The sequence below is a fragment of the Sylvia atricapilla genome, chromosome Z (genome assembly GCF_009819655.1).
Source record: "Sylvia atricapilla isolate bSylAtr1 chromosome Z, bSylAtr1.pri, whole genome shotgun sequence".
NCBI classification, from domain to species: Eukaryota; Metazoa; Chordata; class Aves; order Passeriformes; family Sylviidae; genus Sylvia; species Sylvia atricapilla.
Window position 1 is genome coordinate 40574892 of NC_089174.1, and position 18513 is coordinate 40593404.

The 18513-nt window shown below is 35.7% G+C and overlaps 1 protein-coding gene across 2 annotated transcripts in view; it reads right to left on the reverse strand.

Moving 5' to 3' along the window:
- AUH (AU RNA binding methylglutaconyl-CoA hydratase) overlaps positions 1 to 18513 on the reverse strand; it is a 105418-nt gene that overhangs the window by 77609 nt on the left and 9296 nt on the right. For both annotated transcript variants that reach the window (XM_066340055.1, XM_066340054.1), the window contains exon 3: positions 18366 to 18453. In XM_066340055.1, coding sequence (XP_066196152.1) covers positions 18366 to 18453 — 88 coding nt within the window. The remainder of the gene's footprint in view (positions 1 to 18365; positions 18454 to 18513) is intronic.

Sequence of the window (18513 nt, forward strand, 5' to 3'; positions counted from 1 at the left end):
TTTTTCCCCGAACACCAACCAGCTTTCTTCGTGAAACTTCCATCATCCTGTCTCTCCCCAGTCCCTATTCTCTTTCAGCTCCTATTACAACAGGACTTCCTGAAGTTTCCTCCATGAAACATGAAATAAACCAATTATGGCTGGTCTTGGCTGGGGTAGAGTTAATTTTTTTTTTCTTTTCAGCTGGAATGGGGCTGTGTTTTGGATTTGTGCTGCACATGAAGTCAATAATATAGAGATGTTCTTGTTGCTGCTGAGCAGGGCTTACACGGAGCCAGGGCCTTTTCTGCTCTTTGTGCTGTCATGCTGGTGAGGAGACCAGGGGTTGGGATGGAACACAGACAGCACACGTGACTACAGCTGACCAGGGGGTATCCAGACCATGTGACATCATGCTCAGGTTAACAGTGGAAGATCATATACAGTGTGGTGGAAGAAGGAGGAAAGGAAGGACATTTGGAGTGATTTTTCTTTCCAAGTCACTGTCACACTTGATGTGGCCCTGCTCTCCTGTCAAAGGCTGAACACTTGCCAGCCCATGGGAAGTGGTGAATGAACGCCTTGTTTTACTTTTCTTGTGCCTGCAGCCTTTGATTTCCCACCTAAACTGTTTTTATCTGAGTTCATAGGTTTTATACCTTTTGCTCTTCCAATTCACTCTCTAATTTCACTGGCGAGAGTGTGAGTAAGCAGCTGTGCGTGCTTAGTTCCCAGCTGGGAAAAGTATGAGGATAGGACAGTTACATGTTTCCAAATAGTAAATTAAGACCTTATTTTTGATTCTGTGTTATGTCACAGTCCTGCTGATTTCTGTCAGGATAACAAATCAGGACCACCAGAAGACCAGCACAAAGGCTGCATAATTTTTGATTCTCAGATAGATAACAGAATCAATGGGGAAGATCCAGAAAGAGAAAATGGTGGTGGTAGAAGTGAAGGTCAGCTGGTAAGCTGCCAGGACCGACAACGAAGGGCTTTAAAACAATCAAATCGTGACAAATCTGTGTGCTCCAAGCTTACAATAGTAGCTTACAGAGTATCTCAGCTACAGAACAAGATCATGAGTTTACAACTCACATCATGGTAAAGATTAATATCAGCATTTAATAAAAAACGATATATGCTGCAATCATTATTCAACACAGAGCATTTTCTTAAAAACAAAAAAAAAGTAAAGCTGTTTCCTATAATACTGGTATTTCTGTGTTACTTCCACAGCAAGCATTACAGAAGTACTTAGTACTTCTTTAGTCATTGTGATAGTCTGAAAACACAACTTCAACTTCCCAAACAACTTTTCATTTTCAAATTTAACCTTCACTAGGAGAACTTCTACATTAAACATAACTGAATTCTTATACAGAATAGCAAAGTTCAAGTTAGAGAACCACAACAGCTGTTTTTTACCCTACTATTTAGCTCCAAACTAATGGGGCAATTACTACTTGTGATCTCTATTAATTCTGCATATTTCAAAACAAAATCCTCTCCAGAGATCAGCATCAAAGTTATCTTTTAAACAAAAAATTAAAACTAATTTACTTAATAAAATAATCATATATGGCTATTCTAATATTAACAGTGAAAAAATAGCATTAATGTTGTATCACATCTCATTTGTATCAATTGCAATAAAGTCCGCTAACATCTAATCACTATAACAACAATTACACAGAGCTTTCTATTTTCTGATTCACAAGAAAGCATTCCCAAAATTTGCTAGTGGATCTTTCTTCTCAAACCGTAAATGAATGTTCAGATAAAATATTCTTAGTAAATACTACCAAGCCTTTTAACTAAGAAAAAAAAAGATTTCACCCAAAATTCTTAGCAACCTGTTCGCTTGACTTTGGTTTCTAATAAACTCAATAATAAAAAAAAAGGCATTTCATAGCACTATCACAGATGCCTGACTCAAATATTTTGCATATACTGTACATCTGAGCATGGCAGATATGGGTTTTTAATATTAAAAAGAATTGATACTGATGAGTTAATCTTTTTTTGATTAGCAATAAGTAGAGAAATAGTTTACTAGCAGCATACCCAGTTTTAAGGGCTGTAAACAGAAAAGAAGGAAGTGTGCTGTAAAGAAGTCTGAATTTTTTTCTAAAAAAGTCATGATATCAGTATTCTAGCATAAATACTATTTAAGAAAGGAGGAGTTTTTCCTGAGAAAAAACATGGTTTGAATTGCTACAACACTCAAATGCAGACAAAGACATGGGTTAAATTATTCTTCTTTTTCACTACTTTTCATTCCTTCCCTTGATTTTGCAGGCATCACCCTGTATCTCTTTTGGTTTTGTTGTTTGGGGTTTTTTTTTTTCTCTTCCAATGATCTGTGTTAATCATGATGTTGTATTAGCTATAATCTATTAGCTATAAACTTTCCAGAGGTCATGATTCAACAACACTGAATTCTGTGCTGCTATGCAGCAAGTGATACTTTCAGTGGAACATTTAAAGAAGCTGGTAAATAATAAATACCAAGTACTTATTTATTTATTTATTTATTTATTTGTATAATATATAGACCTTCTTTACAAGGTTGTCTCTATTTAGTATGTGGAAATAGAGACAACATTGTAAAGAATGTCTGCAACAATAATCACATTCTGTTGCCCCTGAATTCCAAAACGACCATTCTCTGCATACATCAGACTGCAAACAAACTTGAAGGAAGACCTGAAGTAATGGTCTTAGAAAGACTGTATGAGGTGAAAACTGAGTTCAACCAGAAACCTTTTCAAGCTACACTAGGTAAGAAGAACATGGATTTTTGTGAGAAAATCCAAATGGGAAAAGAAGCACTTTCTGGATTAAAGATACAGAGTTCAGCTTTGGCTACTCTAAGTCTTGGACTTAAATCTTGGACTAAAACTTAAATCTTGGACTTTAAGAAAAACCAAAATACAAAACCCAAGCAGACAAAAACCACACCACCATTAAAAAGGCTGGCATTCCTGCACAAACATCCCTGGACCAAATTAATACTGGGGCAGCACTCAAGTACAGTAGTCTTCCCATTCTACACAGTAGAATGCGTTCTTCTGTGTGAAACTAAGGACAAGTAAGTATTTGAACCATGAACAGGAACATCTCTTAATTATCCTTTGTTCACACAAAACTCAAATACGAAAACAGCAGCTGCAATTCTATTTGTCAGTACACCAAGTTAAGCAGTTCACAAGCAGTACTTCTCCTTACTCCCAGTGTCCCCAAAGGCTTCAACTGCCTCAGAAAAATAAATAAAAGAGCTTGCAAATAGCAAATTTTCCCATCCATTTAATATATTTTCAGCACCAATATTGTAAACTGAATTCTATTTTCTAAGGATTTGTTATTTTAAAATACTTCAGATATATTTGATCTCTCCTATTTTTAAAAGACTTGTCAGCAAATTACTTTAGAGAAAGAAAAGAAAGGAAAAGGAGATCCAACACAGGAGTATTACCTGCCATATGGAGGGGTTTAACAAATTATACAGATTGGTGATATTTGCACCAAGAGCTCAATCAATTAAAAACCATTTTCATCCATATGCATTCAGTAAGTTCCAGCTGGTGACCAGAACCTCACAAGGAAATTTTAAAATACAAAAAAAAAATATAATATTTTAGATCTAAATTTCTTATATCCTACAAAACCCTGATGCTTCACTATTAATATGAACTAGATACATTCAATTCAAAGAAGCTGAAGGAAACTGTAGACAACTAATTATCTACCTGCAGACAGTCAACAGAGAATAGAAATTTTCAGTTCCTTGAAGTAGCAAAATAAAGCTCAAATTCTAATTAGGAAATTAGATTTAAGAATGTAAAATTAGACATACAGGATGTTAAACTAGTAGCTGGAACTAGTGGATAAACAGATAATGAGGAACATAAGTGGTTTTTGCGGCAAAGTTATGTAACAAAAAACGACAGCACACGACCTGAGAGAAGTTCAAGGCAAAGTTGGGGGCACCCAGTGAATATGACGACCAGAGATCCCTATGGATGACCCTCTAGGATCATAATAGGACTTCCCATAGGAGGCAGATGCATGCAAATTAGTTCTAGGAAAAGTGATGTTTATGTATTACCTAGGAAGTACGCTGTAATGAATATGTATGATCGTGATGGAATACATACCCTGTTGTAAAGTTTCATGACACACATTCAGTTAAAGGAAAAAGCCTCCGAATGTGTGCAGACCTGCAATAAAGAATACCTGCTTTCTAATACCTCAGATTGTGTTAGAAGTTCATTCTTAGCCAACTTCAGTGTCAATGCAGCTTTTTATCATTAAATAAGTTTGGGGGAAATGCATTTTGTTACAACAGGAAGGATCTCACCAGAAATCACAGCATTTCTTTTACTTCTCTCATAAATTTTGTACAAGACAATAAAACAGTTGCCTGATATGTATAAACAGAAGCACCCATGTATTCCATTTATTAAATCACAAACATGGCATCAGTGCTTAACTAGGAAAACCAGTAAAAATTTTACAAGGAGAAAATCAAAATAGAAATTTCAGCATTTCTTCTGTGCAGGTTTTCATACCACCTGTATTACTTTTACAAATAAATTTTTCATGTTTTAATACATTTTTAAATGTTCAAAACGAATGTCCACAGATTGTACATTAAAAAAGATCTAACAAAATTAAAACCATTTTCACTACAGACAGGTTTCCACATTTTCCTGTATCACTTCATGAACATATCATATAGGTGATTTTACACATGCATACAAGCAACTCCATGCCACATTTATATAAATTCAGTTACTTTTTTCTCCTTTCAGCTTTCAAGAGCTGCACATTCAATTTAGATGCTATCAACAAAATTTTTTACTGCAGTAAATACACAACAAAGGTAAAATAAACCAGTATCAGCTGCAGGCCAAGACAAGAGAGTTAAAAAGTTAATTATTGGAAGTTTTTCTTCATATTTGTGGTAATTAACACATACATAAATTAACATTAACAATCAACATATATATAGCTGCCTTATGTCCAATCTATGCCATTTATAAAATCAGATGTGAAACTGACTGTTGCAAATTGTCTTAAGATGAAAATGTTATAGATTCAGATATATCTAAGTACTTCTGCTACATGTCTCTTTTGTCCACTCATTTCAAAAGCAAATGGGAAAGAATTCTTTACCATATAATAACTATTTTTGCCATGTGTTGCGCACATGTATTCTATTTCCAGCACACTACCACCAAGCACACAAGATCAGATTATTTTTGCCAGCAGGTTTTCTCTGCCAAGGATATAAATGGCTAAGCAGGCTCAGTTCCCTCACCAATAAAGAAATCAGGTGCTACAGGCACTTAGTACTCCAGAGAAAAGCATTACTTAACTCATACAGCGCACTGTGACAATCTGCCTCAGAAAACTGTAAAGAAAAGTAGCACCCTTTTTTCACAAATCTATCTGACATATCCACAGAAATATCCACAGATGTGAAATGAACATTTCAAATGGAAGTGACTACCCAATTTGACTTAATATTTATGCAAGAGATCTGGACCTTAGACACTGCAGAGGAAAGTCAAATGTTCAGAGGTATATAAAAGAAACAAAGAAGAATTAAATTCCTCATGTAAAAACAAATGCAATTACCAGAGCCTCGCCAAATTTATCTTATTAATTTAGTATGATCAGGGCTAATCAATAATCTGTAACTTCCTGTTAAAGTGTTCTTCACATGGTTTTAGCCCCTTTAAAACCACAAAGTTTTAAACCATTTTATATGGATCATAGATGAGCAAGCTTATTTCTGAAAAAAAAAATTGATCCATGAACATGCTATTGCTCTCTTTTTAACTAAGGTTTGAACAGTGGAAATTACATTAACTAAAATGTAATTGTGTCAAAATCATGTCAAAATAGCTCATGTATCATAAAATCAGAGCATTTTTTAGGCTAAAAAAACCTTTAACATCATTGAGTCAAATCATTTACCTTGCCCATATCCTTAAGTGCCATATCTACATATCTTTTAAATGTTTCTAGTGACCTTAGTGGACTCAATCAATTTGCTCAACACCTCTACTAACCTGTTACAATTGCCAGACCATGAACAACATGCTATTACAATAACACAGAATTCTACCTAATATAGTTCTCTGTGTTTTCCAGGCAATTATATAAAACACTATTTCGAAATATGCAAACTTGTCTTAGAAATCTAAAAATGTATTTATTACAGAGAGTGCAAGTAATTTGAAAAGCTAAGGTTCCTGGATTGTCGTAATGCCAGTTATGATACTAACCCAACTCTCAAGAAATCTGAAAAAAAAAGGAAAAAAAAGTGAAAAAATAAATGTTTTTATTCTTACATATAGACAACTTTTTCTCCATTCCAAGATTTGAAATTAAAGGCTTAAAGCAAAACCACATTGCTAATGAAGGTCTGTATAAAGAAAGACAGTCAAACAATATTTTGTAATTCAGGAATATATCTCAAATTCATAATCCAATACCTAATATCCTAAAGTCTGCAATTCCAGACTCCAAGAAAAAAAATGCAACATGTGAAGTGGTGAAGATAACAATACATGTAAATCATCTCTCAGAGTTTCTCTACCTGCTAACCATGAAGGGGCTAGAAGCACAGAAAGAATCTTTTTCTATAACCTGGGTTTCTACTGAAAGAGTGCCAATAGTACTTTTGGATTAAAAATAGCTAAGGAACACCTCCCTAAACACTAAGTTCTTAATTAAGAATTCACCACTGTATCCTGAAAATGGAATGGGGAAAAAGAATAACCATCTAGGGCTGCAACACCTGTCAGAACAGGCTTAAAGTGACTTCAGCCATCCCTCTAGCAAAGCTAAAAAGGAGCGCAGTAGCACTACAGCAATGTTGGTATTCATTACTATATAGGACATTTTTGGAATTAATCCAGCGAATGATTCCAGATTTCATGTTTCATGTCATACAAAGCCATTGTTTTGTACTGCTTGACTCTGGATCGCAGGTAAGCCTCCACTCAGTTGCTTTCTCACTGCACTTCAGGATGGAGAAATTAAAAGAACCACAAAAGCCATGGGGAGGGAGAGGGGGACCCACCTTGCAGGCTGAGATAAAGGCATTTCAGTAAGTACAAGCAAAAAAAAGGAGAAAACAAACGACGCAAAAACAATCATTCCACACCAGCAGACCAATGTCTCTCCAGTCTGGGCAAGGTCTACTTCAGAAAAACAACCATCTAGTTTTACTGCTAAGTGTGTCATATGTTACAGAATATTCCTCTGCTCAATTCACATCATCTGTGCCAGCTGTGCCTCACCCTGGCCTCTTGCTTACCCTCAGCTGACTGACTGGCACAGCAAGAAGCATAGCAGACCTTCATGTTGTGCAGGCATTATTCCGTAACAACTATAAAACACTGTCTTTTCAACACTGTTCTGGTCACCAATCTTAACACACCACCATATGGGCTGCTATGTGAGAAAGGAACTCTAAACCAGACATGACCAGCAGAAGTTTTAAAGATAAGACCACTAGTAATTAATACATTTGTTAGCACACATATCAACCACAGAGGAAAAAACTGAAATACTTCAAAATAGCTACAGAGAGGTACAGAAATCTGAAAATTGATACAAGCAAGGATATCAGAGGACTCATCTGAACTGCCCTGTGACTTCAAAGTACTTAAAGATACTTACAATGACTACACAGTTATTCCTGCAGGTTTAGATATTAAATTAACAGTTTTCTAGCTTTAATACACCTGCAGGACACAGACTTGCTTAAAGATGATAAATTATACCATACTAAATTTTTTTCTGAACAGGACAATCACCAAGACTTTACTCACTTCCATGGAAACAAAACAGTTCAGATACAGCATCGTGTCCACTAGTCTACCCTACAAAATCAAAGACTTCAGCAGCACTGAATTCCGCAGTCCTCTCACTTCGATCCACACACAAACATCAGAAGTGGTCTGGTGATAGTTATGCAGGTTTTCAGTTAAGTCTTCCTTTACAACAGTCAAGTTCATCTACACATCTCTAACATGCAAGCAATTACAAGAATTTCTTACATGGTGTCATGTATGCCAATAGCCTTCTAATTACACGCTTCAATGATACAAGATAAAAAAGGAGGGGGAAAAGAAGTGTGATGTGAGTAACTATATATGAAATTCAATGTAACTCCCAGTCAAAAGCAGTGCCACAAGGACTATACTCCAAAAGTCAAATCCAACTGTAACAAGTATATGAAATACAGAAATTAATCTACTCATGCAACCTAGAAAATATATGCTTGGATAAACCTGATACAAATAGTATAGAACAACTTTTCTAATCAAAAATTAAAGGCATTGCACTTGCAGCACATACACAGCCATTAAAGATACATTCCCAAGCAGCAAAAACTGCAACAAACCAGTAACATCACCAAAGACATCTGAGGAGCAAGCCCTTGAGAAGCATATTTTTAAAAGACAAACAAATACAGACAAAAAGAATTTCTGATTATTCTCTAAATATTTACATAAAATATTTAAAATATTTTATATACAGAAAACACAGCCTCTTTATAAGAGCAAATAGGAAAACAAGTCATCCAACTCACTAGTGACATCCACTGCAGAACACAGTTTTCCCAATATAAAATGTTCTGCATCATCTGGTATCTTTACCATTTTAATTTAGTCTGTTGTGGTATATATTTACTCCAGAAAAGATTCCACTATTTGAAAACTCATCATAACATTGTAAGTAAGGTCTGTATGTATGTTTCTCTGTTCTAGGTAGCCAGCTGAGGTCCCCCAGTGAGATACTTGCCATTGCTTCATAATCATCTAGATATCACTTTTATTTAAATTCTGGGATTTGCTGTTGTTGCATATCCCAGATATTCACAACAAGTCACTACAAATGTCACTACTCTGGAGACTTCCGTACCATTTCTGTAACAATCCAAAAGGTCTAGAGCATTGCGTCCATTTCAAGCATTTCAAGAAACTTTAGAAGTTCTCCAGTTGTTCCAGATCATTTTTGATTTACTTATTTGTAAGCTATATGGTTACAATTACTTTCATTCATTAAGCTACTTTCAGTCATTTGGTTATAAAAATCTTAGCTCTAAAGTTAGACTCCAATCTTCTTTACCATTATTAAAAGCAAGCTGCACCTCAAAATTTTTACTTGACATAATATAAACAAGACGTAGGGAGGGAACTCAAAAAAGACCAGTTGTTTCCTTCAGACATTTGTCTCCCCAGGTTTTCTGTACAGCTACTCAGAGAATACCCTGAGCATGACTCTGAATGCCATACACAAAGTCCAAACAAATAAATTTATCTTATCACCACTATATTTATTTCTAATTACTTCTCCAGACATAACAAATTACTTTGTACCTAATATTTCAATTTAACATTTTTTAGGCATTCAGTTTGATTATTTTTCCCATGCTTTTATAATTTTTAATGGCTTTGGGAAAGTCATTCTCTTTCTTGTTACCCTCCTCTGGGTAAAGAACTAACCAAATGCCACTACCTCAGAAATATATATTTTACCTAGAATTTATTATTTTTAAAATTTTAGGTGGCTTTCAGTTAGAAAAAATATTTCCAGAAAATACCACATTAATTGTGTGCACTTGTTGTAATGGACTAAAATCCTAAGACAATTTGTTAAACTACTAAAACAGAAAAAAAAAATAAAAATATATTCTTTAATCAGCAGGCAAAACAACACTCTCACTATGTTCTCCAACAGCCAGAATTACATTTTAATCTTGCTTGTATACTTCTCAGAACACATAAGCCAGCTGAATGGCACCAACATAGTATAGCCTTCTGTTGCTCAAAATGAGTTCTAAAGACAGATATCTATCACATAAAATATCGCACACTTCCAGTAACTGAAGTAGGTGCTGTACTTCCACATAACTGTATTACAGAATCCAGCCTTTGGTAAATATAATACTAGTAAAGCACTAGCTTGATCAATCAAATTAGGTAATTGTCTACAAAATGCTGACTTGGTTTGGCAAAGATCACCACACAACTACAGAACCAATCAGACAGATTTGAATCTTTTTCGTCAACTTGAAGTAACAGCATGGATCTCAACTTCAAGACTGCTTCTGTTCTATTGAGGAAGGAGCAAGAAGAATGCTTGCATCATTGGAATAAATAAGCCTTTACATTTCCATTTTTTATCAGATGTCACAAGAGAAGGAATGGTCAGAAGTTCTGTTTCATCAGCTTGAAAAATGAAATCTCAAAATTGCATCAACCAAGGAAAAATACTGCTAAAAAGATGACTCTCTAGCTGGAGCTGGTAATTTATCATTCACTAATGGCCTGATCTTATATTTGGTTTTTTATTTTGTACGCACAAATTACAGTAAGTTATGGTCTACAGCTCATTCAAGACCAAAGAAGGAAGAAAAATGGCATGGAAATATCCACAACTAGCATTACAGCTGAATACATCCAATTACCAGAAACATTTTCTTTTAATTTTATGCTATGGTAATATTAGCTATGAATTAAGTTGTCTCTACTACACCTTTAGAAATCTTTGACATGGAGACAAGTACATAGTGGTTGAAAGTACTTTCAATTCAAACTGTCTGCATTCAGTGAAATAATGGAATCCCTCTTAGAGAGAAATATGGTATTTTTATAAACTGCTTCTGATACTAAAGGAGTAACTAAACTGAAGTTGTCATCAGAGAACTTCAAAACTAGACAAGGACACACAGTATTTCATACACAAGTCTTCAGAGTACACAATGTAGGAAGAGTGAGTCATCTAAACAGATGCCGTACGCAAGCCTTAAGAAAAAACCCTGCACCACAAACAAGAGACGGAAAGAAGAACCAAGTAGCTACAGATTTACTCTCTTCTGTTAAAGTTATTCCACTTTAAAACTTTTGTACCATACTTATTACACAGCTTTGGTCACTACTCATTCAACCGCATAGAAATCTTTCTGACTATTTTTATTTTAAGCCATTTTTTACACTCTCCTCTGAGACTTTATATAACCGATCCACCCTCAATTCAAAGCTCTTCAAGAATAAAGGTCTTGCCTCATCTTACTTTGAAAAATACATAATAACTGGATGTAGTAGGTTAACTTAGGCTCTCCGCCAGTTCCCCTCCTCAGTAAGATAGGGAAGAAAACACAATTAAAAGCTCATGGATCAAGATAAAGACAGGGAGATCACTCACTTGCTACCATCATGTGCAAAACAGACTGGATTTAGGAAAGACAAAATTAATTTATTGCAAATAAAAGACAGATAGTGAGAAACAAAAACCAAAATAAATCCATCTTCCCCCCACCATTCCTTTTTCCTGGCCTAACTTTATTACTAACACCCCCACCTCTTCCCACTGCTGTGCAGAGCAAAAGGGAGGGACAATGGGGTTTGCAATTCAGCCATAACACTTCATCTCTTCCACTTTTTCCACCTCAGTCTTTTTCTCTGCTCCAGTATAGCATCCCTCCCACACATTACAATCTTTTCCAAGACTTCCCACAGGAGACACAGTTCTTCAAGAACTGCTTCAGTATGGTCCTTTCCACAGGGCACAGTACTTTAGAAATAGACCTCCAGCATGGGTGCCCCATGGGTCACAACTGCCAGAACATCTGGTCCTGTATAGGCTGCTCTCCACAGGTCACAACTCTGTCAGAAACCTGATTCTGACTGGGCTCTTCATGGGCTACAGCTTCCATCAGGGTGTGTCCACCTGCTTCAGCATGGGGCTCCTCATGGCCTGCAGTGAGGATATCTGCTCCAGACTGGTCCTCCATGAGCTCCAGGGTGACAACCTGGTTTGACACGGACTTGTCTTTGGCTGTAAGGGAATCCCTCCTTTGGCATTTGGAGCACCTCCTGCGCTTATTGCTACTGATCTGGAGGTCTGGAGGGCTTCTCCTCTTGCATTTTTTTCTCGCTCCTCTCTCATGGCTGCTGCACATGGTTCTTTACAATTTCTAATGAATATGTTATCATGAGGTGCCACCAGCATCTCCTAAATACCCAGCATTGGGCAGTCATGGATCTGTTTTGGAACTGGCTGCAGCTTGCTCTGTCAAGTACCCAAACAGCTCCTGGTCTCTTCTCAGAGAACTCAAGTGAACTAAATACATAAATTTAAAATAGAGTTTAAAAGTTCTATTCCCAACTAGAGAGAATAACTTTCAGAAAGCTGAACAAATGAAAACCAAATTTTATCATTTTCACAAGTAAGGCATTACTTGCAATGCATAAGGCATTGCATCAACCAATGAAAAGACAGACAAGTGATTCTTAGCTTAAAATTCCCTACTTGATTAGATGTGGATTTGAAGACTGCACTGTTAAGTACAGTCCCATCCAATTTCCTACCATATTCTTTGTGCCTACTTCCTCATCTGGAATGGATTAGTCTTTTGAAAATTTAAAAAAATTAACACCATTAGATTTTCATATTCTTACTGAAAAACCTCTTGGAATACTCCTTTCTGCATTTTAAAGCTCTGAAAAATCCACTGTCATTCCAATTTCTTCTTAAATTTAGTATGTGCTGTCAAGGTAGAAGGTAGAGGACCATTTGGAGTTAGATGACTAAGGTACTTACAAAAAAGGACACTTAAACCAGTTTTTCTTACTGGGATTTTTTTCTGTATATTGACTAGAGGATCAAACCACAATCCTAGCTTCACCCTTTATTGCCTCAGTTGTTCAACATGTGCTCTAGAAAGCCATAACAGGAATTAGTCATTCCAGCAAGACAACATCAAAATTAAGAGGCAAAATCATCTATGTTGGACACATGCAAGCTGTAGAATCCAAATATAAGAGATGAGTGTCCACACAATCACAAGACAGAGCTGCCACATGGCTGACCAAACTAACACATTTCATGTCACTGATGTCACTCTAGGGTAAATTAAACTGTTACTGAGACTAACAGTCTACAAGCAGCTAACAGCACTTGGAGTGTGAACACTAGTGGAAGCTTGAAATGAGAAAGCGGGAAGAACCTAGATACAGTCTACATCATAAGGCATTTATTTGAGGGAATGAAGGGTACATGCAGCAACAGAAATTTTCAGAAGACACTATGACATTTTCATGTGTGATATGAATGCTCAAGAAGGAAGAGTGGAGTAATACACAAAACCTCTTCTCAGTTTCTGGTGCAGGAGCTGAAATCTGAAGAACCAAATATGGTCTGTGAAAGTATGCACTCCTCCTTGCTTGCTTAAGAGAGACTGCAGGAAAAAAGACGACTACACCCACAGAAATACCTCCCTGCTACTCCTGCTAGTTCTATAAAAATAAGAGGAGGTCAAGTATTTGAGAGCTCTTATGAAACTCCTCTACTCCTCCATATCAAAACCTCATAAACAAAGAAGTCTTCAAGGATCTGCTCTACCAGGCTTGTCTGCATCATAAACTTCTGCCAGAAAACTGCATCAGCTGGAAGTGCCAGCCAGGAATTAGACTCCAAACAGCCAATTCAACCCTGCTGGAAACAAAATTCTGATGCAGACAAATTATGCCAACAGGAGAAGCATTTGGATTGGCTTTACTCAAACCACAGATTCAAATGGTGATTTTTTCCTGGCACAGAGATTTCTTCTACCTTTCCAAGAAGGGACTTTATTGGCCAAGCTGCTATAACTTGTAGGTCAAAGTGGTTTAAAGAGCTCAAATACTGAAATTTTTCTAACTGTCTTGAAAGCCTGTTACAGCAACAGCAAAAAGTTAACTATCTGATATGTCTCAAAGATCTTTGAAATAAGGTCTCCAAAGAACATTTTTGAAATACGTCAAGTAGAAATTGTTTCAAAGCTCGCTCTCATTGTATGCACACATATAAAACACAAATAACCCATCAACCTCACAACCTCTATTTCATATAGTCCATCTCCCTTTGGAAAAACAATACCGAAGAGAGATTGTTCTGAACACTTAAACTAAACACAGTCACCACAAAAGTATCAAAAAGTAAAAGGTCCAACAGAAAGCTCTCCTTACTCTCCTAGGCAAATCAAAATCCAGAAGCAATGTGTTCCTCTAGTTCTTATCTCCTTTATGAGATAGTAGGGGGGTTTTTTTCTGCATATCAACAGAGGAGGGATGGAGGCAGGGAAACTGACAACAAATCCCATGTGGATTTTTAAGAGAAATTATCTCTGACTGAACTTGGACAGTAAGAGTTAAGCAACTGTCCTGGTTGTTCAGGCACCAGAGGTGCTACTCTGAACGGTAAAACAGTAGCAAGGGGTTTTACTTACTAGCATGAGCTGTAAACTGAATCAGTGGACTATGGGCCAGTAAGTTACTACCTGAGACAAATACATGAAGAATATGTTTTTCAATGCCTTCTTGACAGAACATGAAAAGAAGACTGGAAGAATATGACAGTAGCAAGAAACAACAATATAAGGAACAGCAAGCAAAAATGTAGAAGGAAAGAATATAATCAGAATCCATTCCTTTAATCACTATAACCATCAACACAGAAAACTGTTTAAAAAGGAAATGCTATTACCTGATTCCATAGTTTTCAACTGTAAAATTTAGTATAATCCCTATGTCATCAAACACACTGACAAGGGTGGGTGAGATGGGAAAAAATAGAAGCAAGCAGGAGGCTTAGAACTAGGCAACAGTCTTCAGCTTCAGCCAAAACATACCCAAAGGTAAAATTCTATAATAATTACAAGTTCTACAAATATTATCATAGCTTTTACTCAAAACCTTAGAAAACTGAACAACAAAAGCTTTAAGGTGCAATATTAGCTTGTTTAATTCTTCAAACCAAAGCCATTCTGAAACACTTTCTGAAAAACAGAAAAAGTATTCTTAAAAAATGTATTTTATTTGTACCACTTTTTTTGACTGCATGTAGTTAAAATCAGAAGAAGCTCTAAGATTATCTCCAGAATGACCCTGATTGAGCAGTGAGGTTGGACCAGATGACCTAACTGAAGTCTCTTCCAACCTTATCCATTCTGCCAACATGCCGACACAAAAGCGGATTTTACAACAACTTGTGGATACTGCCTCCTCTCTTCCTCACAGTACTGTATCACTCAACACTATCATGCGTACTTACTTCTAGAAATATTTTGAAGATTAAAAAAGCCTAAAAATCTGCTGACAAAAAGTACCTCAGCAATATCTCTAATATGCATATGTTAAAATAATATTAATAACGAAAAATCAAGCTATTTAAACAGCCTATGTGAATGTAATTTGGCCCCTTGTGTGAACACAGCACAACCCATGACTACTTGATCACAGACACTTTACCCACGGGACGGACACCTGCTGTATTCCATACATAAGCCTATGCCTTCCTCAAGAATGGAACATTGTCAGGAAATAAAAAGACTCCGCTACACTTGCTTTGGGTGCAGAATGGTGAAGTACACTACCATGACTTACATCAACCAGGACTGGTCATACATGTTCACTCCAGAAACGCACTTATTTGGTTTCAGATGCAGAAAAAAATGAGCCAAGAAGTGACTCAGTGCCAGAGTATTTCTAACGAAAGCACAAAAAGCCCTCATGGATATAACTACTCATAGACATAGTTTATGCATAATCACAGACATCCTTAACCCCAGACACACAAGGCTTTGACTTCTGGGTGTCTCTTTTGATCAGTGCTAGAGCATTTATGAGGAACTCTCTGCACCCACAGATGTATGAAGTATGACAAAGGAGACACAAAGAAAAGAGCAGGTAAAAACTCAAAGTGAATTTTTATGCAGAAATGAAAGGACATGATTTCTGGCACATCTCTACATTCTTCAATACAATTCCATTTTTTCCCCTCTCCAATATCACCATGTGAAAATACCATAATTTGAAATCATACCCAAATCTACATCAGTCATCAACAGAGTTTAAAATATTTTAATCACCCACACTGCTACTTCGAGAAAAACGGTTGGATGTCATGTTTTGTGGACTAGGCCTTAGAAGGAAACAAGACACTTGGCTTGTGGTTTTCACAGATATTTGTTGATAGCTAAGGAATGGCAGGATTTAATGATCTTGGACTTCATTCCACTCATAAAAGAGAACTACATTCTAGGACAAAGTTTCCCAATATGTGGTCTGTAGAACATCAGATGGTAGTCCAAAAAATAACCATAAAAGTCTATTCTTAAAAACATACATTCCCACACATTAGCAAGAAAACATTATTGATGAAATACAATAAGACAAAAACATTCCAGGTTTAGCCTAACTAAGTAGCACTATAAGGCACAAGAAAATGTGGCATTTCACAAGATGACCCTTACATTTTTTAAGGAAATTAAATGTTCTTGAAGCAACATACTATCCTTTAACATTTAAGTTTGAAAACATCTTTTTCGGTTCTACTGAATTTCCCGAGTCCACTCCAGAAACTGCCTTCTTACATCCAGTATGTTTCTCTCTTCATCTTACTTCCCTAAGGTAAACTGTTTTTTCCAGATCTCACTATGCTTCTTCTACTATTATTCTCTTTAGAGACACCCATTAAAGTCATCTACTGAAGTAATCCATCCATCCACTGTGCAATTTTTGCCTATTTTCATTAAAAAACTCTGCCTCAGGTATTCTGTTTCGCTCTAAATTTCAATTACCACTGTTGGAACATCTTTTATTTCACTTGTTCAGCTCAGGAATCTCCTTTCTCAGGATGTTTGTTTTACCCATCACTTTTTTAAAATTACAGACACCTAGTTCACACCCTATCTCTACTCCCTAGGTTAAGACCCAAACATAGCTAGAGAGCCCTTGTCTTTCACAGTCTTCTTCTCAGGACTAATTTTCCTTCTTAATGTCCTTGTATCTTCTGTATGTTAATACAGAAGATTGTGTGTTAATACATACTCTGAATTGCTTGGTTTTCTAAGCCAGACAAACAAGCACCAATGACTACGTGAAATTCTTATCCAAAACAGCTTGGGAGAGACAGCTGACATAGAATACTAGAGATGTACTTGGAGCTCCTAAGTATAATAATAGTAGCACACCAGAGATACTCTTCCTCAAAATCAGTATTTCTGCTCTCTTATTTCCAATATACTGCTACCACAAAATTCAAGAATGTCAAATAAAAAAATTGTTAAAAAAAACCCCAATAAATGTTATGTACTTTTTATTTCAAGTACATAACATTTAACTTGAAACACCATTTGCATGAGTTGCTCTGCTGCTTCATTCTTCATCAGTTAAAAACTACACGGTTATTCAAAGCTGACTAAAACTTAAAATTTATTGATTTAAAACAAGATACAATCTTTAAATTAAATATGCTGATAAATACATACATTTAATTTAACACATTTACCTAATCTATATGTATTACTAAGTACTGAATTGATTATTCTCTTTTTTCCAAGACAATTATTTTCATAAATCTTGTAAGCGACAAGCTGTATCTGCTTACAGAACAGACTTACTAAAAGCAACAAAAAGAACTTCAAATTAAAATAAAAGTGCTTAAGTGTGTTACATATTAAAAAATTGGAAAAACTATTTTGCATTTAAAACTAAACTAATTATGTTATTTGGGGTTATCAAGAATAACAACCACATAAATAATCAGAAAAGTAAAATTTCAGAACTGACCTCTTTCTTGACAGTTCTAGTAATTAGAAAGAACAAATTGTTTTACTTCTGTTTTCCATTTCAAATGGATGTAAATTAAATTTGAATAAAGTAAGACCTGCTTGAAACATTTTTAAATAAGAAGACTATTCACCTGATATTCTTAAAAGATACTTCTGTATGAATTGATCTTGACATGTCAGCAAATTCTGTCTCCTAGCATCTGGTAGTTGAGAGCTTTTGCTTTTCTGAGCACTTTGACAAGATGCATGTACTGTTGGATATGTGGGCTGGGGTGTGTGCTTTTTGTTTTGATTTGTTTTTAATTTGAGAATACATTCAGTCTGCAATAATGTGCATATTAATAATGAAATTTTAAATTTACATATGTTTCTTTAATTAAAAGTTCAAGTTAATACATTTAAAACACAGGTTTTATACAGCTTTCTACAAAGACTCTTTACATGGCCTCTAAAATTATTTGCACCTTATTCTGACATACTTGCAAAAGTTTCTACATCAGTTAAATGACTTCTCACCACCATGGTTAAACAATTATGTATTTTGAAATACTTTATGACACAGAAAGAATAAACCCAATATTTGCTGCATGTAAGTAATTGAGGAAAATAATTCAAAAATGTTTTGTTACTGAGATGAATACATGAAAAATACATGTTTCCTTGCAATCTGGGATTTTTTTTTTTTTAAGTGCTATAAGAGAATATGGATTTCCAGCTTCTCAGGAAAATTAAGTTTGCATACCAGCACAGAATATCCCCGGGACTTCACTCCGGAATACAACAGTTCGTACTTTCTTATCAGATTTCAAAGCATCCACAGCTTTTGACATCTACAGAAAAAAGGAGGAAGGGGAATAACCAAACACTTTTTAAAGTGCTTCATTCCAATA